This window comes from Schistocerca gregaria, chromosome 8 (assembly GCF_023897955.1).
Source record: "Schistocerca gregaria isolate iqSchGreg1 chromosome 8, iqSchGreg1.2, whole genome shotgun sequence".
Taxonomy (NCBI): Eukaryota; Metazoa; Arthropoda; class Insecta; order Orthoptera; family Acrididae; genus Schistocerca; species Schistocerca gregaria.
The window spans coordinates 508,945,361-508,969,572 of NC_064927.1; the positions used below are offsets into that span (position 1 = coordinate 508,945,361).

The window sequence follows — 24,212 nt, forward strand, 5'->3', positions numbered from 1 at the left end:
TGCTCCTGAAGTAGATGGAGCAGGAGCAACAGGGAGTGAAGTGCCCCCCACAATCAAGGGGGCAGGTGGATTCTGACGGATCATAGAGCCAACCATATGTGACGACACGGGTGATGGGAGAACCGTTGTTGCAGCAGCGGCGTAGGTTGTCGTCAATTGGCACAGGATGTAGCCTCTCATATTTCCGCTTAGCCTCAGTGTAGGTCAGGTGGTCCAAGGTCTTATATTCCATGATCATCCGTTCTTTCTGGAAGATCCTACAGTCCAGTAAGCAGGGGGAATGGTGTTCTCCACAGTTAACAGAGATAGGAGGCAGGGCACATGGAGTATTGGGATGCGAAGGACGTCCACAATCTCGACACGTAATGACAGAAGTACATCAGGATGACATATGCCCAAACTTCCAGCATTTAAAACACAGCACTGTAGGGGGATATATGGCTTCACATCACAGCGGTAAACCATCACCTTGACTTTTCGGGTATGATGTCACCCTCAAAGACCAAGATGACGGCACCAGTGGCTACCTGATTATCCCTCGGACCTCGATAGACGCGCCGGACGAAATGAACACCTCATTGTTCTAGGTTGGTGTGTAATTCATCGTCTGACTGCAGAAGAAGATCCCTGTGGAATATAATACCCTGGACCATGTTAGAACTCTTATGGGGCGTGATGGTAACTGAAACATCCCCCAACTTGTCACAAGCGAGCAACCTCCTTAACTGGGCAGAGGATGCTGTTTTGATTAGAACTGATCTTGAGCGCATTTTGGACAAGCCCTCCACCACCCCAAACTTGTCCTCTAAATGCTCCACAAAAAACTGAGGCTTCGTCGACATAAATGATTCACCATCAACTCGCGTACAGGCGAGGTAATGGGGTGAATAATCTGCACTGCCGTCTTTAGCCATACATTCCTCCCATGGAGTTGCCAGGGAGGGAAATTATCTAGGATCATATTTCTTCCCTTTGAGGTTAGGCCTCGATCGATTAGAGACTGGTGGTGGAGGCCCACCAGCGAGAGATGATGCACCACGCTTCTATCTACATTTACATCTACGTGACTACTCTGCAATTCATATTTAAGTGCTTGGCAGAGGGTTCATCGAACCACAATCATACTATCTCTTTACTATTCCACTCCCGAACAGCGAGCGGGAAAAACGAACACCTAAACCTTTCTGTTCGAGCTCTGATTTCTCTTATTTTATTTTGATGATCATTCCTACCTATGTAGGTTGGGCTCAACAAAATATTTTTGCATTCGGAAGAGAAAGTTGGTGACTGAAATTTCGTAAAAAGGTCTCGCCGCGACGAAAAACGTCTATGCTGTAATGACTTCCATCCCAACTCGTGTATCATATCTGCCACACTCTCTCCCCTATAACGCGATAATAGAAAACGAGCTGCCCTTTTTTGCACCCTTTCGATGTCCTCCGTCAATCCCACCTGGTAAGGATCCCACACCGCGCAGCAATATTCTAACAGAGGACGAACGAGTGTAGTGTAAGCTGTCTCTTTAGTGGACTTCTTGCATCTTCTAAGTGTCCTGCCAATGAAACGCAACCTCTGGCTCTCCTTCCCGACAATATTATCTATGTGGTTCTTCCAACTGAAGTTGTTCGTAATTTTAACACCCAGGTACTTAGTTGAATTGACAGCCTTGAGAATTGTACTATTTATCGAGTAATCGAATTCCAACGGATTTCTTTTGGAACTCATGTGGATCATCTTACACTTTTCGTTATTTAGCGTCAACTGCCACCTGACATACCATACAGCAATCTTTCTAAATCGCTTTGCAGCTGATACTGGTCTTCGGATGACCTTACTAGACGGTAAATTGCAGCATCATCTGCGAACAGTCTAAGAGAACTGCTCAGATTGTCACCCAGGTCATTTATATAGATCAGGAACAGTAGAGGTCCCAGGACGCTTCCCTGGGGAACACCTGATATCACTTCAGTTTTACTAGATGATTTGCCGTCTATTACTACGAACTGCGACCTTCCTGACAGGAAATCACGAATCCAGTCGCACAACTGAGACGATACCCCATAGCTCTGCAGCTTGATTAGAAGTCGCTTGTGAGGAACGGTGTCAAAAGCTTTCCGGAAATCTAGAAATACGGAATCAACTTGAGATCCCCTGTCGATAGCGGCCATTACTTCGTGCGAATAAAGAGCTAGCTGCGTTGCACAAGAGCGATGTTTTCTGAAGCCATGCTGATTACGTATCAATAGATCGTTCCCTTCGAGGTGATTCATAATGTTTGAATACAGTATATGCTCCAAAACCCTACTGCAAACCGACGTCAATGATATAGGTCTGTAGTTAAATGGATTACTCCTACTACCCTTCTTGAACACTGGTGCGACCTGCGCAATTTTCCAATCTGTAGGTACAGATCTATCGGTGAGCGAGCGGTTTTATATGAGTGCTAAGTAGGGAGCTATAGTATCAGCGTAATCTGAAAGGAACCTAATCGGTATACAATCTGGACCTGAAGACTTGCCCGTATCAAGCGATTTGAGTTGCTTTGCAACCCCTAAGGTACCTACTTCTAAGAAACTCATGCTAGCAGATGTTCGTGTTTCAAATTCTGGAATATTCCATTCGTCTTCCCTGGTGAAGGAATTTCGGAAAACTGCGTTCAATAACTCCGCTTTAGCGGCACAGTCGTCGATAACAGTACCATCGGCACTGCGCAGCGAAGGTATTGACTGCGTCTTGCCGCTTGTGTACTTTACATACGCCCAGAATTTCTTCGGATTTTCTACCAAATTTCGAGACAATGTTTCGTTGTGGAACCTATTAAAGGCATCTCGCATCGAAGTACGTGCCAAATTTCGCGCGTCTGTAAATTTTAGCCCATCTTCGGGATTTCGCGTTCTTCTGAACTTCGCATGCTTTTTCCGTTGCCTCTGCAACAGCGTTCGGACCTTTTTTGTGTACCACGGGGGATCCGTTCCATCTCTTACCAATTTATGAGGTATGAATATCTCTATTGCTGTTGCTACTATATCTTTGAATTTGAGCCACATCTCGTCTACATTCGCATAGTCAGTTCGGAAGGAATGGAAATTGTCTTTTAGGAAGGCTTCTAGTGGCACTTTATCCGCTTTTTTAAATAAAATTATTTTGCGTTTGTTTCTGATGGATTTGGAAGAAATGGTATTGAGCCTAGCTACAATGACCTTGTGATCACTAATCTCTGTATCAGTCATGATGCTCTCTATCAGCTCTGGATTGTTTGTGGCCAAGAGGTCAAGTGTGTTTTCGCAACCATTTACAATTCGCGTGGGTTCGTGGACTAACTGCTCGAAATAATTTTCGGAGAATGCATTTAGGACAATTTCGGAAGACGTTTTCTGCCTACAACCGGTTTTGAACAAGTATTTTTGCCAACATACCGAGGGTAGGTTGAAGTCCCCACCAACTATAACCGTATGAGTGGGGTATTTATTTATTATGAGACTCAAACTTTCTCTGAAATGTTCCGCAGCTGTATCATCGGAGTCTGGGGGTCGGTAGAAGGAGCCAATTATTAACTTAATTCGGCTGTTAAGTATAACCTCTACCCACACCAATTCGCACAGAGTATCTACTTCGACTTCACTACAAGACAAACCACTACTGACAGACACAAACACTCCACCACCAATTCTGCCTAATCTATCTTTCCTGAACACCGTCTGAGACTTCGTAAAAATTTCTGCAGAACTTATTTCAGGCTTTAGCCAGCTTTCTGTACCTATAACGATATCAGCTTCTGTGCTTTCTATTAGCGCTTGAAGCTCAGGGACTTTTCCAGCCCAACTACAACAATTTACAACTATAATTCCGACTGTTCCTTGATCCAAGCACGTCCTGTAATTGCCAAGCACCCTTTGACATTGCAGCAGATCCCGCACTTTCCCGAGGCCTTCTAACCTAAAAAACCGCCCAGTCCACGCCACGCAGCCTCCGCTACCCGTGTAGCCGCCAGATGAGTGTAGTGAACTCCTGACCTATTCAGCGGAACCCGAAACCCCACCACCCTATGGGGCAAGTCTAGGAATCTGCAGCCAATACGGTCGCAAAACCGTCTGAGCCTCTGATTCAGACCCTCCACCCGGCTCTGCACCAAAGGTCCGCAGTCGGTTCTGTCAACGATGCTGCAGATGGTGAGCTCTGCCTTCATCTCGTAAGCAAGACCGGCAGCCTTCACCAAATCAGATAGCCGCTGGAATCCAGAGAGAATTTCCTCAGATCCAAAGCGACACACGTCATTATTGCCGACATGTGCCACCACCTGCAGCTGGCTGCACCCTGTGCTCTTCATGGCATCCGGAAGGACCCTTTCCACATCAGGAATGACTCCTCCCGGAATGCACACGGAGTGCACACTGGATTTCTTCCCCTCCTTAGCCGCCGTATCCCTAAGGGGCCCCATTACGCGCCTAACATTGGAGCTCCCAACTACCAGTAAGCCCACCCTCTGCGATTGCCTGGACCTTGAAGGCTGAAAATGATCCTCTGAAACAGGGCAGGCGGCTGCATCTGGCTCAGCCAGAGACAGTGCCTGAAACCGGTTTGTCAGACGCACCGGGGAGGCTTTCTGATCAGCCTCCGGGGACGTCTTTCGCTGCCTGCCACGCCTTGGAACGACCTCCCAATCAACGACAGGCGAGGGCTCAGCCCCACTGCGGGCAGCAACCGGGGCAACCACAGCGGCGGACCGATCTGGGGACAGACGGGACGAGGTTGACATCCCCGTGATACCCGAGTCCGGCTCCCCACAGTGGTGCCCATTGGCAACAGCCTCAAGCTGCGCGACCGAAGTCAGCGCCGATTGCAGCTGTGAGCGAAGGGATGCCAAGTCAGCCCTCATCCGAACACAGCAATCGCAGTCCCTGTCCATTCTAATCGATGTTTAACAACAGTTACCGAAACACGAGTCCGTGCCTAGATAACGCAAGCGGAACACGAAAAGAATGTATCAACTAACCTGTACAAATACCTAACGACTGCGCTACAATATGCTGAATTTACGATTACAGTAACTAAAACTCGAAATTGCACCTCCTATACGAAACTCATACGCAATTTAAATAAGAATCTACGAAGTAAACACTAAAGCGCGATGCTACAACTGACCAATACTATAATACGCCCTAAATATATGAATTAAACAATGCAAGTACCCAAAAACTCGCAAAGAAATTAATTAAACTATGTAACAAATAAGTAAGCTAGGGTTATACGACTTGGTGCTGCAGCTGCTTATCCAACGGCGGCAGGGAGCACACTCATTGCAGGTCATCCGCCCTGATGCCACCCACTCCGACCAGGGGCTCTCCCCACGGGCGGCACCCAGCCACAGCGAAGACCACCTGGCAGGATGGCCTATGCAGGGAGTCCTGATACCCCAGAGGGATAGGCTTCTACTCCTCGGCACACGTGGGGAGGTAGCAGCTCAGGCATCAGCAGTGCGATCCCTGTGTAGTCAGGGGGCAACCACCAAGAGGGTACATGACGACCCCACCACAACGGACTGGCTACCGTGCTGGATGGCGGGTGTCGAATATCCATGTATATCACGATAGCGAAGATGGAAGTGCACAATGGAGGTAATGTATGCTACCCGGAACACACTGCAGCTGATGTGGCCAAAAGCTCGGTGTCAGTCCAACTCTATGACAGTATTGGGTGTGCCAGATCTTAGGGCAATATGGATTTAAGATGCAGCACGTAAGGCGTCCTTCCCCAAATGGTACGCACTAACGGAAAATTTTGAAATGTAGTGGTCAAACCCCTTAGTGAACCATCACATTAAGGCCGAAACGTTGGAGACTCCTTTTAGTCGCCTGCTACGACAGGCAGGAATACCGCGGGCCTATTTTTACCCCCGAATCCGTACTTCCTTTCCTCCTGACTTTTCTATGTATTAGGACTTTAGGTGGGAAGATAAGTTTATATACAATGATGTTGAGGGAATAATTCTCGGAGTACTGTCGCATCTTCGAGGACAACGGTGCCATCAACGCCTGGTGAAACTGAATAACTTGAATTATACTTTTTCTTTTACATATAAAGTGCATGGTGGTGTCTACTTCCGCTTGAAAGAGATGCTAACATTGGAACTGGTCAGTAACAAATGAATTAGAATGAATTTAGCGGCCATAATTGGTGTATTTACACACCACCTGCCAAAATCGAGCACCAAGAAAACATAATCGTATGTTGGTATAACTCTCGACACATGCACACAATCGGTGGGAATGCAAATGATTAGAGTTGTACCTCTCTGTGACAGAGCGGCCACCAGGGAGTATAGGTGTTCTTCGTGTTTAGTGTAGCTGCTAGGCCTTGTAGGGTATGTAAGAGACATGAAAAGTCAGGCGTTGAGTGATCACGGGCACAAAAATGTCACATTCTCGTGTGAGACAGCAGTATCGGCGCCTAACAGAGTTTAAAAGGCGCTTCATTGTGGCTCTCCAATTGGCCGGCTGGTCGAGTACTGCAATATCCAGATTCGTGGACCGTACCGTTGTGACAGTGGCCCGATGCTGATCGACCACATCTGATCACCGCAAGGGAGGATGGCCGTGTTGTGCACAGAGCACATCGGAGTGCCTTCACATCTGCGCTTACCGTTCGAGAACAAGTGATGGACATCCCTCACCACTTGTCAGAGACTGACAGCAGCCGAGTTAGGGAATTAACCGTCCCATGGGTAGGCCGCCATTAACACCACAACATAAACAGCTGTTTTGGAGCAGTTTCATTACAGTGAAACATGGACTGCTGATGAATGTTGTCACACTACTCTCAGCAATGAATCGCGGTTCTACAGTACCCTCTATGAATATCCTCCGCGAGTATGGCGGCGACCTAGGGGGACGTCCCATTCATCTAATGTTTTGGGGAGTGAGAGCGGTTGCTATGGTGTGGGGTGCCGTCGACTGTGTCTTCGGTGACGACTGATAGTGATGACGGGAGCACAGTGGTGCTCCACAGACGCCCCACGTCCTCGTGTTTCACCTCTGTTGCGACAGTATCGTGGTACTGTTCTTCAACAGGACAATGCTCGTCCATACATGACACGGATCCCTGTGGACTTTGTGCTATCTGCACTATCTGTACCCGATAGATCCTGGGGTGGCTCAACTGGGCCGTCAACTCCGCCCCAGGTTATCAAGGTCCTCTTACAACAATTGTGGGCTCGCCAGCATCAGGAGAGAATATGACGACCTTATGACAAGCTTCTCATGTTAATAAGTGAACATATCCTGCAAATTTTTTGTCAGTTGGAATCTGTTTTGAAATTACCTAAATAATATCACATACCATCTCAATCCGTGAAGTTCCATTTCGTTTCTGTAAGGTACTTCGGACGCCCTTTAAAAGGAGGTCCGATACGATATTAGGCGGTATCCCACGACTTGGGGCGCCTCTGCGTTATACGAATGAGGGACAGGTATGGCACCTGCAGGCTGTGGAAGAGCGGCGGGATGTCTGCGGAGAGCGGCGGGTCGGCCCCCGCCTCGAGCAGCAGCACGCGCCACTCGGCCACCTCGGCGAGCCGCGCCGCCACCGCGGACCCGGCGCTGCCGCCGCCCACCACCACGAAGTCGTACTCGGGCAGCAGGCGGTCGGCCGCGTCCGGCGGGTAGCCCGCCTCGGCGCGCATGCGCGCCGGCGCCCCCGCCAGCGTCGTCAGCAGCGTGGCCAGCAGCGCCGCCCCCAGCCCGCCGCCCCCGGCCGCCGCTGCCGCCTCCACCGCCGACCACGAAGCATTGGTCGGGCAGCTCTCCATCGCGTCGGCGTCGTCGTCACCCTGTACTGAGTGCAAAACGCGTTGGTCCGTAGACGTTATGTGCGATGAACAAAAAGTTGGTTAACATTTGAAAATGCACTAATCCTCGGAATGTCGTAGGCACAGAGAAAAACTTAACACGCCTACCTTAAATGGGATTAGGTTGAGTCGGAACCCAAGGCGAGTACAAAAACCGTCCAACAGACGGCACTGGACCGCAACACGTCAGTAACGCCGCACGAGAATCGTATATAAAATGAGCTGTAATGAGAGATGGTGTCGCATCTGCCAGCAGTCGCGGAATGTGTTGACTTTACCAGGAAAACTACTGTCACTGTAGCTCTAGTGTCAGAAAGCAGAATCCGCTACTGAAGCTTTAAGATCCTATCGCCCTAAGAAGGGTACTATAATGGGTAAAGGTCCTCTGGCAAGTATCACTCTCACGAAAATGATAGCGAAGTTTGAAGAAAAAATGCTACTGTTGCTCGGACTGTTCAGGTAGAAATGGAGACTTCAGCGTTTTTATCTTCTTCATCTACATCTACATCCATACTCCGCAAGGCACCTGACGGTGTGTGGCGGAGGGTACCTTGAGTATCTCTATCGGTTCTCCCTTCTATTCCAGTCTCGTATTGTTCGTGGAAAGAAGGATTGTCGGTATGCTTCTGTGTGGGCTTTAATCTCTCTGATTTTATCCTCACGGTCTCTTCGCAAGATATACGTAGGACGGAGCAATATACTGCTTGACTCTTCGGTGAAGGTATGTTCTCGAAACTTTAACAAAAGCCCGTACCTAGCTACTGAGCGTCTCTCCTGCAGAGTCTTCCACCGGAGTTTATCTATCATCTCCGTAACGCTTTCGCGATTACTAAATGATCCTGTAACGAAGCGCGCTGCTCTCCGTTGGATCTTCTCTATCTCTTCTATCAACCCTATCTGGTGAGCAGTATTCAAGCAGTGGGCGAACAAGCGTACTGTAACCTACTTCCTTTGTTTTCGGATTGCATTTCCTTAGGATTCTTCCAATGAATCTCAGTCTGGCATCTGCTTTAACGAGGATCAACTTTATATGGTAATTTCATTTTAAATCACTTTTAATGCCTACTCCTAGATAATTTATGGAATTAACTGCTTCCAGTTGCTGATCTGCTATTTTGTAGCTAAATGATAAGGGATCTTTCTTTCCATGTATTCGCAGCACATTACACATGTCTACATTGAGATTCAATTGCCATTCCCTGCACCATGCGTAAGATCCTCCTGCATTTCAGTACAATTTTCCATTGCTACAACCTCTCGATACACCACAGCATCATCTGCAAAAAGCCTTAGTCAACTTCCGATGTCATCCACCAGGTCATTTATGTACACTCCTGGAAATGGAAAAAAGAACACATTGACACCGGTGTGTCAGACCCACCATACTTGCTCCGGACACTGCGAGAGGGCTGTACAAGCAATGATCACACGCACGGCACAGCAGACACACCAGGAAACGCGGTGTTGGCCGTCAAATGGCGCTAGCTGCGCAGCATTTGTGCACCGCCGCCGTCAGTGTCAGCCAGTTTGCCGTGGCATACGGAGCTCCATTGCAGTCTTTAACACTGGTAGCATGCCGCGACAGTGTGGACGTGAACCGTATGTGCAGTTGACGGACTTTGAGCAAGGGCGTATAGTGGGCATGCGGGACGCCGGGTGGATGCACCGCCGAATTGCTCAACACGTGGGGCGTGAGGTCTCCACAGTACATCGATGTTGTCGCCAGTGGTCGGCGGAAGGTGCACGTGCCCGTCGACCTGGGACCGGACCGCAGCGACGCACGGATGCACGCCAAGATCGTAGGATCCTACGCAGTGCCGTAGGGGACCGCACCGCCACTTCCCAGCAAATTAGGGACACTGTTGCTCCTGGGGTATCGGCGAGGACCATTCGCAACCGTCTCCATGAAGCTGGGCTACGGTCCCGCACACCGTTAGGCCGCCTTCCGCTCACGCCCCAACATCGTGCAGCCCGCCTCCAGTGGTGTCGCGACAGGAGTGAATGGAGGGACGAATGGAGACGTGTCGTCTTCAGCGATGAGAGTCGTTTCTGCCTTGGTGCCAATGATGGTCGTATGCGTCTTTGGCGCTGTGCAGGTGAGCGCCACAATCAGGACTGCATACGACCGAGGCACACAAGTCCAACACCTGGCATCATGGTGTGGGGAGCCATCTCCTACACTGGCCGTACATCTCTGGTGATCGTCGAGGGGACACTGAATAGTGCACGGTACATCCAAACCGTCATCGAACCCATCGTTCTACCATTCCTAGACCGGCAAGGGAACTTGCTGTTCCAACAGGACAGTGCACATCCGCATGTATCCCGTGCCACCCAACGTGCTCTAGAAGGTGTAAGTCAACTACCCTGGCCAGCAAGATCTCCGGATCTGTCCCCCATTGAGCATGTTTGGGACTGGATGAAGCGTCGTCTCACGCGGTCGGCACGTCCAGCACGAACGCTGGTCCAACTGAGGCGTCAGGTGGAAATGGCATGGCAAGCCGTTCCACAGGACTACATCCAGCATCTCTACGATCGTCTCCATGGGAGAATAGCAGCCTGCATTGCTGCAAAAGGTGGATATACACTGTACTAGTGCCGGCATTGTGCATGCTCTGTTGCCTGTGTCTATGTGCCTGTGGTTCTGTCAGTGTGATCATGTGATGTATCTGACCCCAGGAATGTGTCAATAAAGTTTCCCCTTCCTGGGACAATGAATTCACGGTGTTCTTATTTCAATTTCCAGGAGTGTATATTGTGAATAGCAACGGTCCTATGACACTTCCCTGGGGCACACCTGAAATCACTCTTACTTCGCAGGGTCAACTCAACACAGGTAAAATCGCATGTCACAGCGACATTCCACGCACAGCTGTTTGGAGGGCGCTAAGGTGTACACTCCAATGATATCTGTACCCTTATCGTGATCTTGAACCATTGGGCACCGATTTTGTGATGTGGAGAGCATTTGCGGTGTGGGTACTTCAGAAAATGGGGGAAGAAGACAACTTGTTCTCTAGCAACTTGTGGACCGACGAAGCCCATTTCACAACCCGATGGTCTATCAACACCCACAGCTGCAGAATTTGGGCTACCGAAAACCCTACAACTGTCGTCGAAACCCCACCACAGTACGATACAGTCACGGTTTGATGTGGATTTACCGCATCAGTCATAACCGGATTCTTTTCCTTTGAAGAAATGAGGAGTGGCGCCTTTCAAACTTATCAGTGTGACTGGTGCCGATACGTTACAGAATTTCATCACCCCTTCCCTGTACTAATACACAGCTGTTGGAAGGTACGATTTTTATGCAGGATGGAGCTCCAACTCGTATTGCTACACATGTTAAAGATTTTTGTGCGCTTTGTTTGGTGAGGACCGCATGCTTAGCCTCCCAGGTCCCTAGCCCTCAATCTGTGTGATTACTGGTCGTGTGGTCATCGGAAGTCTCAGGTCTACCGAAGTCATTATGGATGCTAAAAGACGACATCGGACGGCAATTTCTCACCACATGTACTGATAAGCTGTATGGTACTGTTCACAACATTGTTCATAGGTTGTAGGTATTGTTGATGAATGATGGCCGACATGTGGAGGGTGTGTTATAAAGAACATTGTCTTTCCTAAAGATCAGTTGTTACTCTAAATATTGCTTTTGTTTCATATGAAGCGCAAGTATTGATCATTTTCAGTACCATTTTTTGCTTTAAGTATAACGCTATGTCATTTCAAGCATGTGTGTCACTTTATTCATCCCTACGTGCATTATTTCGTGAAGTACTGTATTTTCAAGTGTTAACAGACTTAAGCGTCACCCAGTACACAGCACACAACGTTTTACATTGAAACCAAACATCTCGATGCGTTGTGTAGTGGCAGCACTCAGTCGCAGGTGACTTCTACAATAGTGTTCAGTCTTAATTGTAGTGTTTTTGATAAAGGTTTCTTTATTAGAATGATGAAATCGTGTGCAGCGCTTCGTTGCACCAAAAGTTATGTTAAGGGAAGTAATATTCCACTGGAACATTTGTTTTAAAATACAAAAAAAACAGCGGTTACAAATTTGGAGATTCGATGACTTTATGCGATGAAACTAAAGAGTTAGATCGTTATCAATCAGATGTGAATGACCGTTTATTTGATAGTATTTGTTTAATGTCTAGATAATATGAATTGAATGACAGGAGTCATTAAATATCTGTCTCGTAATTTATGAAATAGATTAGGCGACACTCTATCCAGGTCAGAGAACGGTAGCTGTACAAAACCCGAAGTATCAGTGCAAGGTCGAAAGAAGAGCCTCCCATAGGCGAGAGTATTAAAATCCTAATGGTTAACTGGTGAAGCATTCTTATCGAAGTGCCATAGTTTGAAAGCAGTGAAGGTCACGTAATATTAGGTACAGAAAGCTGGTAGAAACGCTGAAATTCATAGCACTGATATTTTTGGGAATAAAATAAGTTGATATCGAAAAGATACGAAAATGGAAGTGGAGGTGGTGTATTTGTCACAGTGGATAAGAAACTCAGGTCCACCAAGGTAGAAACTGAAGTGCACGTGAGACTGACTGGGCAGGACTGAGAATCAGGGGTGGGCATAAAATGATAATTGGGTCCTTCTGTCGGTCACCTGACACCGAAAACTCAGAGAAAACCTCAGTTCACTTGTAAGTATGTCCGCATTCATACTGTAATCATCGGTCGATCCAACAAATATTTGTTAAAATTACAGTTTCGCTAGAGGTGAGCGTGATAAGACATCCTGTGAAACATTACTAAATTCCTTCTCTGAAAACTGCTTAAAACACCACTCATGATGGAAATATATTGGATCTAATGGCAAAATATAGATCTGACATCTTTTAGGATGTCCACATGGAAACTGGTATCAGTGACTACGACGCGGTTGCGGCAACAGTGGTTAGCAAAATACAAAAGAGAATTAAACAAACAGAAAGATATGTATGTTCACTAAACTAGATAAAAAATCTGTGGTATCGTTCCTCGATGAGGAACTTGAACCTTTTAGAAGAGGGCAGGAGCATGTAGAGGAAGTATGGCTCAGTTTAAGAGGAGGAGGAGGAGGCGGGGGAGCAGATTAGTGTTTAACGTCCCGTCGATAACGAGGTCATTGGAGACGGAGCACGAGCTGGGGTTAGGGAAGGACTGGGAAGGAATTGGCCCTGAGATTTCTAAGGAACCATCCCAGCATTGTCATGAAGCAGTTTAAGGAAATCACTGAAAAGCTAAATCAAGATGGTCGGAGGGGGGTTTGAACCGTCGTCCTCACGAATGCGAGTTCAGGGTGCTAACCACTGCACCACGTTGTTCGATGAAGTTTAAGAGAATAGTTGACCATGCACTGGATAGATACGTACATTGTATATATCCAGCAGAACATTCCATAATGGAAAGAACCCTCCTTGGTATACAGTTACTGTCAAGAACCTTCTAAAGAAACAGAATTTACTGCATAACAGGTGTAAAAAAAAGTGCGGGGTTAGAGACAGAGAGGTGCTGAGTGAAACGCGTTTGGCTGTCAAGACAGCAATGCTTGATGTCTTCAGTGACTACCGCAGTAGAATATTGTCAAATGATATTTCACAAAACCCAAAGAAATTCTTGTCACATGTAAAAGTTGTTAGTGGCACCTGAGATCGCGAGAAAATGTTTCGTTGAGGTTTGAAATTATATGTAAAGTTTATTGCAAGTCACTAAGTGCTGCCTTTCTCAAATACTGAGTGAATAAAGTCAGTGTATACGCGTGTAGTAGCCTACACTTCTTTTTCACCCCTACCCCCACCCCTTTGATGAACAGGTTGTTCTTACCCCCACAGCTATTCCTTCCAGACAATAAATAGTATGTGTATCAAGTTTTGTTGAAATCGGTCCAGTGGTTTTGGAGGAGATGTGGAACATACATACATATATTTTTATAATATTTATGAATATATTTTTTTCCGTGATCCGATTTTGATGAAATTTAGCCTATATAGTGCCCCTAACTGCTATAAAGTACCAGTGAAAATCCCATAAAAACATGTTTAGTAGTTGAGATTACCGTGTACAAAGGCATGGCAATTTTACAGAATTATTGTTAGTATAGATATAAGTAGATTAATTGCAAGGTCCTTATTTTTTTATGTTCACTTTCAAGCCTTGTTTCTATGTAATCTCAATACTGATTACAGTTTTTCCGCTGACTAAACGGGAAAACGTTTGGGCCCTTGCTTTCAAGAAGAAGAATTTTTAGCCAAACGATTACACAAAGCTATATCGTAAACTTAGTTTGGAATCCTTACAGAGATCTCTCCTGGAGTTAAAAGTGTGTGTGCTTATTCTCATATCTGTATCTCAGTGAATGGCGAAGATTTTCATACATCAGAATAACTTGCTAGTTGAAGGAATTCGATTCCGATTCCGGATAAAATAAAACACTGAAGCCCCTTCCACATCACTTCCTTCTTTCCCCCTCTGCTCATCACTGAACTTCCCCTCACCATAGCATGGCTTAGGAAAGGAACAGGAGGGAAAGGGGTGAAGGGGTAGGAGGGGGGACATGCGGTGATAGAGGAGGACTTTCGGGGAGAAGAGGCACTGCACTCCTACTGCCACTACTAGAGTTTCTTATGTAGGCAAGATTTTGTAGAATATTATGTTTCTTATCTTGATATTGTTTCAGTATCGGTACTGGATTCAGCAAAAGTCATAAAAACTAAACACTTATTTCGTGGAAAAAAGAAAAGACATTGCGAATAGAAGTGTCCGCCTCCATAGCTGAGAGGTCAGCGCAGCTGACTGCCATGAAGAGGACCCAGGTTCGATTGCCAGTACTGCCAAGGATGAGCCTTAGGCTGGAGGGTTGGAACGGGGTGCGTCCAGCCTCGTGAGATCATTTGAGGAGCTGCTTGACCAAGTAGAAGCCGCTCCAGGCTACCGAAACTGGCAATGGTCAGGAGTGTGGTTTGCTAAACCCGTACTCCTCCATGGCGTAACCGATGGCGCCGTTGGCAGAGGATGACGTGGCGGTCGGTAGGTACGACAAGCCCACCAGAGCCTGTGGAAGGAGTTTGCTTACGGGTAGAAATGAATGTCTTTTCTTATAAAAACATAATAAAACTTTTTACAGGTATTGTTATGAAATCGTCAGAAAAGTAAAGGCTTGCTGCCAATCTGAAATTTAGTCCTTTACTCCTGCGGAAGTGGTGAACCGAAGGACTTGTAGTGTAACGAAAAGAGAACTTCACTAAACGACTGTGATTCTGTCGTTTGCATAAAGAAAGAATTGACAATATGGTGTTCCAAGCTGTTCGTTACACTGTCACATGACCAAATGTAAAAATGATAACTATCGCATTAATATTGAAGAAAATATGTGAACTGTTACACTATATGTGTAATACTAATGCAACAGGCCGTTCTGCCGTAAAAATCGGTGTTTTATTTCATGTGTAAATGGGATGTGAGTAACTGTTGGCTTCACTTCACCTAGTGTCTAATGACAGAAACTCGGCTTTTTGCTCTCCGTCACTTGAGTTAAATGTTGATTTCGAACCTTAACACGGAGAGATAGCGAAATGCATGCTTTCGAACCTCAACACGGAGAGATAGCGAAATGCGTGCTCTATACGTGTCAGTGGTCTATTCACAACGGTGCTAGCACGTGCCCCAGGTATAGCGTGATTCGTCACTGCAGCGGCGTCGACCTTCACGCATCGCTTAGCACTAATTACAGAAGTGTGTGGCTTGCGGGTACCTGATCGACGAGAGTAACCCATTAACTCCCTACGCAGTCATTGTGCTAGCTTGACTGCAGGTAGCATTTAAGCGCTCAAGAACGATTCCTTCCGCTGATTTCACGTGATTTTTTTTACGACCACCTCCCGCAGTGGCCGACGTTGCCTCAGTACCTGAGGTCTGCCTGGCCACGGTTCGATTGTGTTTGTCCGTTCGTGACTCCACTTGACGGACAAGTCACCAACAGTCGATTAATTCAGAAACTATAAGAGCCGCTCAAAAAGGTTTCGTTCGAAGGCCGAAGGCCAGTCAGGCAAAATCGCCCCGTGTGCATCCCACCGACGCACCACGTAGAAAGATACCGTTTGGTAAAACGCCGAATGCTGCTGCTGAAGAAGTCCACAACTGTCTGCCGCTCACATCGCCTGACTGGAATCGTCGACACTTCGAGGCCTTCTGTAAGGGGCGGGAGGCGTAGTAATTGCACGGAGAGAGAGGTCAGGACTCTAGGCCGGGTGCTCGGGTTGGCGCAGCTTCTGCGTTACTCCATTTACAGTGAGAGGGCGTGCCTTGTCATTAAGCAGCAGTATCCCAGCGCGCCAGTGGCTTTCCGCAGACACGATGCCCCATGTACATTCTTCATACGATGGATGTCTAGTGGTGTTTGTCCTTGACAGCCAATGCGTTGCTCGCGTTGGACCCCTTTGGTAACAACATCGCCATAGTTCACGTTCTCGCATTTACTAACGCACTTCGCAGACATGAATCCCACACTAATCCCTTGCCTAAATATCGGTGCTTATGGCCGCACGGGATTAGTCGAGCGGTCTTAGACGCTGCAGTCATGAACTGTGCGGCTGGTCCCGGCGGAGGTTCCAGTCCTCTCTCGGGCGTGGATGTGAGTGTTTGTCCTTAGGATAATTTAGGTTAAGTAGTCTGTAAGCTTAGGGACTGATGACCTTAGCAATTAAGTCCCATAAGATTTCACACACATTTGAACACATTTTTCGGTGCTTATGTACCCGCGTCGGAGTAGCATATATGCTGCAACAACAACCTTAAACGGAAAACTTCTTATCTCCCCCTGTAATGAGATTTAGAAATGTTGAAATGTCTCTCGTGGATTTATTACTCAGGTGACGCACAATGACGTGTTAAAGGGGTGCACAGTGACGTGTTAATTCTGCCGGCTGTGCCCTGTCTCCGACGTCTCCGTGGCTTTATCTCTCAACAAGATAACGCAAGACCTTATGTTGCCCTTCCTATCCTGCCTTACCTCGATACAATGGGTTTCGATTAATTGCTAGCCTTACTGGTGTTACAATTTTAATGACCATCAGTATAGAAAAAGTATATTTGTGTGTACAGTCGCCGGCTGCCGTGACCGAGAGGTTCTAGGCGCTACAGTCTGGAACCGCGCGACCGCTACGGTCGCAGGTTCTAATCCTGCCTGAGGCATGGATGTGTGTGATGTCGTTAGGTTAGTTAGGTTTAAGTAGTTCTCAGTTGTAGGGGACTGATGACCTCAGATGTTACGTCCCATAGTGCTCAGAGCCATTTGAACCATTCTGTGTACAGTCGCCATTTATTTATTTTGCGTACCGGCTACCAGTTTCCCGTAGCCAACACGCAGACTAAATAAACTGACATTGTAGATACATACATACATTCTTTCAGTTCTGTATTGGCCGTTGTTCCACTTACAATTTGTTGGGAATATATGACCAGCAGTGTATAAAACAGAGTATATAAAATAATATAGTATATAAAATAAAGGGATCAGATAGTTCTGACCACTTTTTAGTATTCACCGAAACCACTGCTTCGAAACACACAGCATCAAGTAGACGAAACGGGAATTATAACCTAAGATACTGCCAGCTCTCCTGTTCCATTCAAAAGCACGCGCGCGTACCAGCACACACAAACGACAAACAAACGGCAGTTTCATTACAACTTTTAACACTAATTCCAAGCTTAGTTCAAAATGGTTCAAATGGCTCTGAGCACTATGAGACATAGCTGCTGCGGTCACCAGTCCCCTATAACTTAGAACTAACCTAAGGACATCACACACATCCATGCCCCAGGCAGGATTCGAACCTGCAACCGTAGCGGTAGCGCGGTTCCAGGCCGGCCCAAAGTTAGTTAGTAAATGTGTATATTCACCACCGCCAAAAGTGTCAACGCATTGTGTTCAATGTTAGTAAGAGTATCAGCGTATTGGTGGGTAGCTCTTGTTCGATTTTAGCCTGATGCGTAAGTATCCTTATAGTTGGCGTCCTGGATATGACAGGGGCTTGTGAGGCATATGGGACAACAATGAGGGAGCTTTTGGGGGCAAAGAGGGGGTGGGGGAGAGGAGACAGAGGTGTTTACCAGTCGTTTTTAATTTTTTTCTTTGCATACTTTAGTGGTAACTTTAATTCGCTCTAACATGGTCACCATCTCTAGAACAAATGGCGAGGTGTATCGATTTTATTTGTAAGATTCTACCGTATTTTTATGTATGCGCGTCGCATGTCAGTTGTCGTGTATTGTGAAAAGAATCATTGTACAAAATCACTTGCACCCTTTTTCTAATTGCTTTTCTCCCCTTACCTCAGTTCTTAGAATGGTCGGAGTCGTAAGACCCACTTAGATTTACCAGCGCTCTGGGAAGCCCAGGAGAACGCGGAAATGAAACAGGGCCTTTGATGACGGAGGGAAAGTTGACGAGTCAGGAGCCAGCAGCAGCTGCTCATGATGGCAGGGACAAGGAAAAAGATAACGGCAGTGAGCGCCAGCAGGCCCCACTCTGGGGGCTCCGAAAGTCGCGCGCAGGCTACAAAAAATACTGGGGTCCGATCTGAGTCTAAATGCAGAGTAATCACAGAGCTACGGAGAAAGTGAGGCGGCCACCTGTAGACGTTTCGAACTCGAGGAGATAATGGAGTAATTTTGTGCAAGGGGAAGGCAGGTGTATTAAGGAGGACCAGCAACGGATAATATTTTTCGCAGTTGCGCTGCTACATATCGAAATAAATTAAACTACTATACCTGCTGTTATAACACATTAACGAACCTGGCAGTGCTTCGCAGTTGCTAAATATGTGTGGGAATTGGATGAACACCCTAATCTCTGTCTCCCCCTCCTCTCTGTCAATCTCCTCCCTTACCCCTCCTTCCCCTCTTTGTCCAGCTCCTCATCCCCCCTTTGTGTCTCTGAGCCTTGTTTATTGGTGTTTCAAGGGAATTGAGGTCGCTCAAAATAAATTGGTAAATCGGTGGTATGCAGCGTACGGCAGACCCCTCCAGCTGCTGAATCTGTCAGGATAGTAGCTACAATGACAGCTTTTCCCGCGGTTTTAATCTGGCGAACTGGTGGGGCCACAAAGTTTCGGACGATTCAGATTCCATAGTAGTATTCTAATGGAAATTGAGCGTGGCTAGGGCCTCCCGTCGGGTAGACCGTTCGCCTGGTGCAAGTCTTTCGTGTTGACGCCACTTCGCTACTTGCGTGTCGATGGGTATGGAATGATGATGGTAAGACAACACAACACCCAGTCCGTGAGCGGAGGAAATCTTCGACTCAGCCGGGAATCGAACCCGGGCCGTTACGTGTGACATTCCGTCGCGCTGACCACTCAGCTACCAGTGGCGGACAGTATTCTAATAATAATGTGAGAACATAATAAGCGAAGTCCTCGAATTTTGGCCACGGGTCACCTAGAATATTTTGTGTATCATCATCTACATCTACATCTACATGACTACTCTGCAATTCACATTTAAGTGCTTGGCAGAGGGTTCATCGAACCACAATCATACTATCTCTCTACTATTCCACTCCCGAACAGCGAGCGGGAAAAACGAACACCTAAACCTTTCAGTTCGAGCTCTGATTTCTCTTATTTTATTTTGATGATCATTCCTACCTATGTAGGTTGGGCTCAACAAAATATTTTCGCATTCGGAAGAGAAAGTTGGTGACGGATAACAAAATCGTTCTTAGAGTAGTTACAAGTATTTATTAGAATAATGCACTGAATCATGTTATACTAGAACTTATTGAAGAATATATTAGAACTCGTTAACCTGATGAGACATTAAGTTTCATACCCTCCCACACGGAAGTGCCCTTCAATTAAGTCTTGGTGAACTACTCAGAATCGACGAAAATGAGACTTCCTCACTCAGACTTTTCAGCTCAAATACTCTACCGAAAGATGGCAATATAACTTTAACTAAACATTGTGCAAGGTAGGCAATAAGCCGTTATTGAAGCATATATTCCAAGTCAACGTTAGTTCCACGGTACAGTGCTGCCTCTGGTAAAGCGAAAGCGACTGTTGAAAGCAGGAGCTGCGGTTGCAGACTAGTGAGTGAGGAGGTGTACTCGTGACCGGACCTGTTCACGGCCAGTGCGTGCCGGACCACAGAATCGTTCACAGACTGTTGCATTCATGCATCATGGATATATGTAGCATATGAACAGTTACCTAAATACTGTATTGATGGCATTGTAATACGTGTATCGCTTCTCGTCGCGCAGGTTAACAGTTGTCCGCGTCAAGGCGACTTTGGAGACACGCGAGCACGTGCAGACATGGTACTTCGGTGTGAAAAATAAATGTGGACGCTAAATGATATTTTACGAGCGGCTGAAGCGTCGCCTCGTTTCCGTGTCGCCGACATCACAACATCCGGGTTGCGACCTTTTCGTGGGCACTGGTGAAAAGGAACTGTGTATTAGGCAACTGAACTGTGCATTATCAGAGCAAAAAATATTTATATTCTGTAAATCAGCCACCAGAATTAAAAGTTACAATATAGATACATATAAAGTTTTAATGTTACAAATAGACGAACGGTTTTACCAGAAACTTGTGTCAGTGATTTCTCAGTACGTCCTTCGCCGAGACAATTAGATGTTAATTACAGGCGCGCACACTGTCCAAATGAGTCGTCGGGCTAAGTGAGCTGCCTTTTAATATATATATTCTTTACTATCTTTATTCCCAAGAATTAGCAGCTTTCACTCAGTTAATACTAGGGAGAAATCCAACCTGCATTAGGATCGATCTTCCTTTTGTGCAGAAAGGTGTCCAGTATACTGATGCGTCCATTTTCAGTAAGCTAACGCAAGAATTCAAAGATCTTGGCAATAGTCCACGCGCTTTCAAATCGAAACTGAGGAGCTTCCTCATGGATCACTCCTATTCTGTTGACGAGTTCCTTGAAAACCTAAGCTGATTCCTGTGCTAATTGTTGTTTGCGTTTACTTAAACTTATGGCTTGACTTTTTTCGGGTTCATAAACACTATATTTTATCTGTTATTACTTTTATATGTTGATTTCACGTACTGGCACGTTCCATGACCTTGGAGATTTGCTCCTCTGTTTGTTCCTACAGAACTAGACGTGCAACATGTTTCTGCCGGCGTCCTTGCAAAGCATTAAAATCATCAACAGTCTGAAACGTAGTCACTTCGATCGTCGTCCTCATTTTCACCGCATGAACTTTGACACACTTCACTCAGGGTGCCACGACGTTTCTTTTGGTGAAGCTAGTCTCATGCTGCTTGCGTGGTGGAAATATATAAACTCATCTTTTTTCCTGTTTCTCTTATTCAAATGAACCTTATAGCTCCCTACAGCAGCAGTAACTCTGATGACTTCGAAAGTGCGGACACAGAGAGATGTCGGTGATTTCCTAAGGAGAAACGGCATCAGCATATAATGAACGCAGTCTAGCATCACCTTTGTCGTATGAGACATTACATATCTCACAAGACTTGGATTAATGACTAAGCGAGTCCGATAAGGTTAAACGTCCATTCTCCTGTCACCCTATACAGTAAGCGAGTTTTGCGATTTTTGGGCGGAAAAACTAATGAAGCAATCACCAAATCTTCTTGCGCGTTACCTATTGATTCTTGGGCAACATTTTCTGATTTTTTAAGAAATGCTGTCATCATTAAGTCCCCTATCCGAAGAGTTAAATTTTCTGTGTCGAGAATGAGGTGTCTTCATGACGGAGCTCCTGCAATCTGCAAATCTTATCTGAAATCAAGAAAACAAACATTTTCTTTATCTATAGCATATAACGTACGCAGTGATACCACGGTTTTTTGAAATGCGACATCATAATAAAATGGGGACATTTGAAATAAAGTTTTAGTTTCGTCGTATGTTTTTTGCAGTAACTAATGAATAAATTAAAATTGCTATTAGTCTTTGCGAACATGCCCCAGGAGCAATTCCGTGAAAAGAAAGATACCTTCATTACCCTGTCCCCCTCCCCTCTCCCACCTCCCCCGCCCTCCTTCAGTCCAGTCCATACCATCATACTGTATCTGAGTTATGAAACTTGACTTAATTACTCCTTTGGTCTGTCGCTGAGGACTAACAGCTACTTTTTTAAATTTTAATTTATTCATTAGTTATCGCTAAAAAGTGACAAAAACACACGACAAAAGCCATCTTTGTTTCAAACGTCTGCCATTTTATTATTTTTAAAAGTTTAAAAAAATTGTGCATTACTCCGTTGCTTAGTATTCTATTGGTTTCGAAAACTGTTTGTTTTTCGATTTCAGATAACATTTGCAGATTGCAGGACCTCCGTCGTGAACACACCTCATTTTGGACAGAGGAACCGTAACTCCGCGGACGGTGGCTCAGTGATGACTAAATTTCTTTCCAAAAAACTCAGAAAATATAATTAAATAATGTTCAAAAAGATTCACGTTCACTGCGGAGAATGGACGTTTAATTTTCACATATTTTATCCCTGTTAGGAGTTAGCTGTAGATCACTAAACCCCCGCAAAATTTACGATTGCAATAGGATATAAAACAGGACGTTATGTGAAACTTCCTGGCAGATTAAAACTGCGTGCCGGACCGAGACTCGAACTCGGGACCTTTGTCTTTTGCGGGCAAGCGCTCTAACAAAATGGTTCAAATAGCTCTGATCACTATGGGACTCAACTGCTGTGGTCATTAGTCCCCTAGAAACTTAGAATTACTTAAACCTAACTAACCTAAGGACATCACACACATCCATGCTCGATGCAGGATTCGAACCTGCGACCGTAGCAGTCGCACGGTTCCGGACTGCGCGCCTAGAACCGCGAGACCACCGCGGCCGGCTAAGCGCTCTACCGACCTTTTTTTTATATCATTTTGTTCGGTTTCGTTCTTTTCATCTATTCGGTGCGGACGTCGCAAGACACCCGCTTCAGTTCGTTGTTGATCCATTAACTCAGTTTTCTTTTTTTTTTTTTTATTACGGAGGGCAGCTAACCCTCTGACCGAACACGCTGAGTTACCGTGCCGGCACTGCCTGAGCTACCCAAGCACGACTCACGCCCCGTCCTCACAGCAGGTACTAGAGGAATTAAAGCTGTGAGTCGGTAGAGCGCTTGCCCGCGAAAGACAAAGGTCCCGAGTTCGAGTCTCGGTCCGGCACACAGTTTTAATCTGCCAGGAAGTTTCATATCAGCGCACACTCCGCTGTAGAGTGAAAATTTCATTCTGAGGACGTTATGTGCTTAAATTGGTAAATAACTTACCACTGGATATCTAATAATGGAAATTAATTAATGCCTAACTTAGATATTATGACTTCCTTAGAATGAAATGTGGAGGACTAAACTTTTCAATGGTATAGTAGCAACGTAACAATTTTCCCACCTTACTGGTCTATGGTCAAGTAATTCTGCTGAAATCGTATGTATTACAGCCACATCAGATGTTTTACACTGAACCGTACCTGCCGAAGCCAACAAAAACTCAAATGAAAATAAGTAAATAAATAAATGAATAAAATTATATGTATTAATCGACCACAATGTTAGTGCAACTGAAAATGAGGACTCAGCAGTCGGCTTATCGTGATATTTCACGACGACACGCTAAACAAGTTGACAGTATACGCACAACTGTCTCGAAACCATTCACAGTGCATGCGGTTTCCGTAGTCACCATTGAAGTTGCTCACCGCGTGTTTCCCGTATCGGCCAAGTGCAGTAATATCGTGGTCGGGTAATACACGGCAGTTGAGAACGCGTGGGGGCTTACGCGGAGCAGTGCTGCAGCTTGAGACTGGGACGGCTCGAAGAGACACACTGTCAGCCGCGGGGCGCCGTGTCGCCTGCCCGCTATCGCAGCCGTCGTAAACAACTGCGACAGCGTGGGTCACGGCCGCAGGCGACACTGCGCCGTAGCGCCAGCCGACTTCCCTGGAAGGGTCGTACCACATCGTCATCTGCCAACCGAGATACGATCGTGTGTAGTACAATCGCAAATGTGTGATTGCGTCTAGGAACACACGAATAGCAGAGCAAGTACTTTGAACCGGATTGCGAACGTTCCACAGAAGGGAAGCGCAGTGGGACCTCTAAATAAAGTTCTCAACTTACCTAAATTATAAGGATCTGTCAAATGAAAACGATGTTGTTGTTGTGGTCGTCAGTCCCGAAACTGGTCTGATGCAGCTCTCCACGCTACTCTATCCTGTGCAAGCTTCTTCATCGCCCCACTATCTACTGCAACCTACATCCTCCTGAAACTGCTTAGTGTATTCATCTCTTGGCCTCCCACTACGATTTTTACCCTCCACACTGCCCTCCAATACTAAATTGGTGA

General features: G+C 46.2%; 1 protein-coding gene across 8 annotated transcripts in view; it reads right to left on the reverse strand.

Moving 5' to 3' along the window:
• LOC126284825 (glucose dehydrogenase [FAD, quinone]-like) overlaps positions 1 to 23,780 on the reverse strand; it is a 57,408-nt gene extending 33,628 nt beyond the window's left edge. For 2 of the 8 annotated variants that reach the window (XM_049984043.1, XM_049984038.1), the window contains exons 1-2: positions 23,566 to 23,766; positions 7,475 to 7,830 (exon numbers count right to left, since the gene is read on the reverse strand). In XM_049984043.1, coding sequence (XP_049840000.1) covers positions 7,475 to 7,804 — 330 coding nt within the window. In that variant the 5' untranslated portion in view covers positions 7,805 to 7,830; positions 23,566 to 23,766. Of the gene's footprint in view, positions 1 to 7,474; positions 7,831 to 7,951; positions 8,066 to 23,565 lie in introns of those variants that run through there. The other 6 variants (XM_049984045.1, XM_049984044.1, XM_049984042.1 and 3 more) reach the window with 6 other exon arrangements.
• Between the last annotated feature and the right edge of the window lie 432 nt (positions 23,781 to 24,212).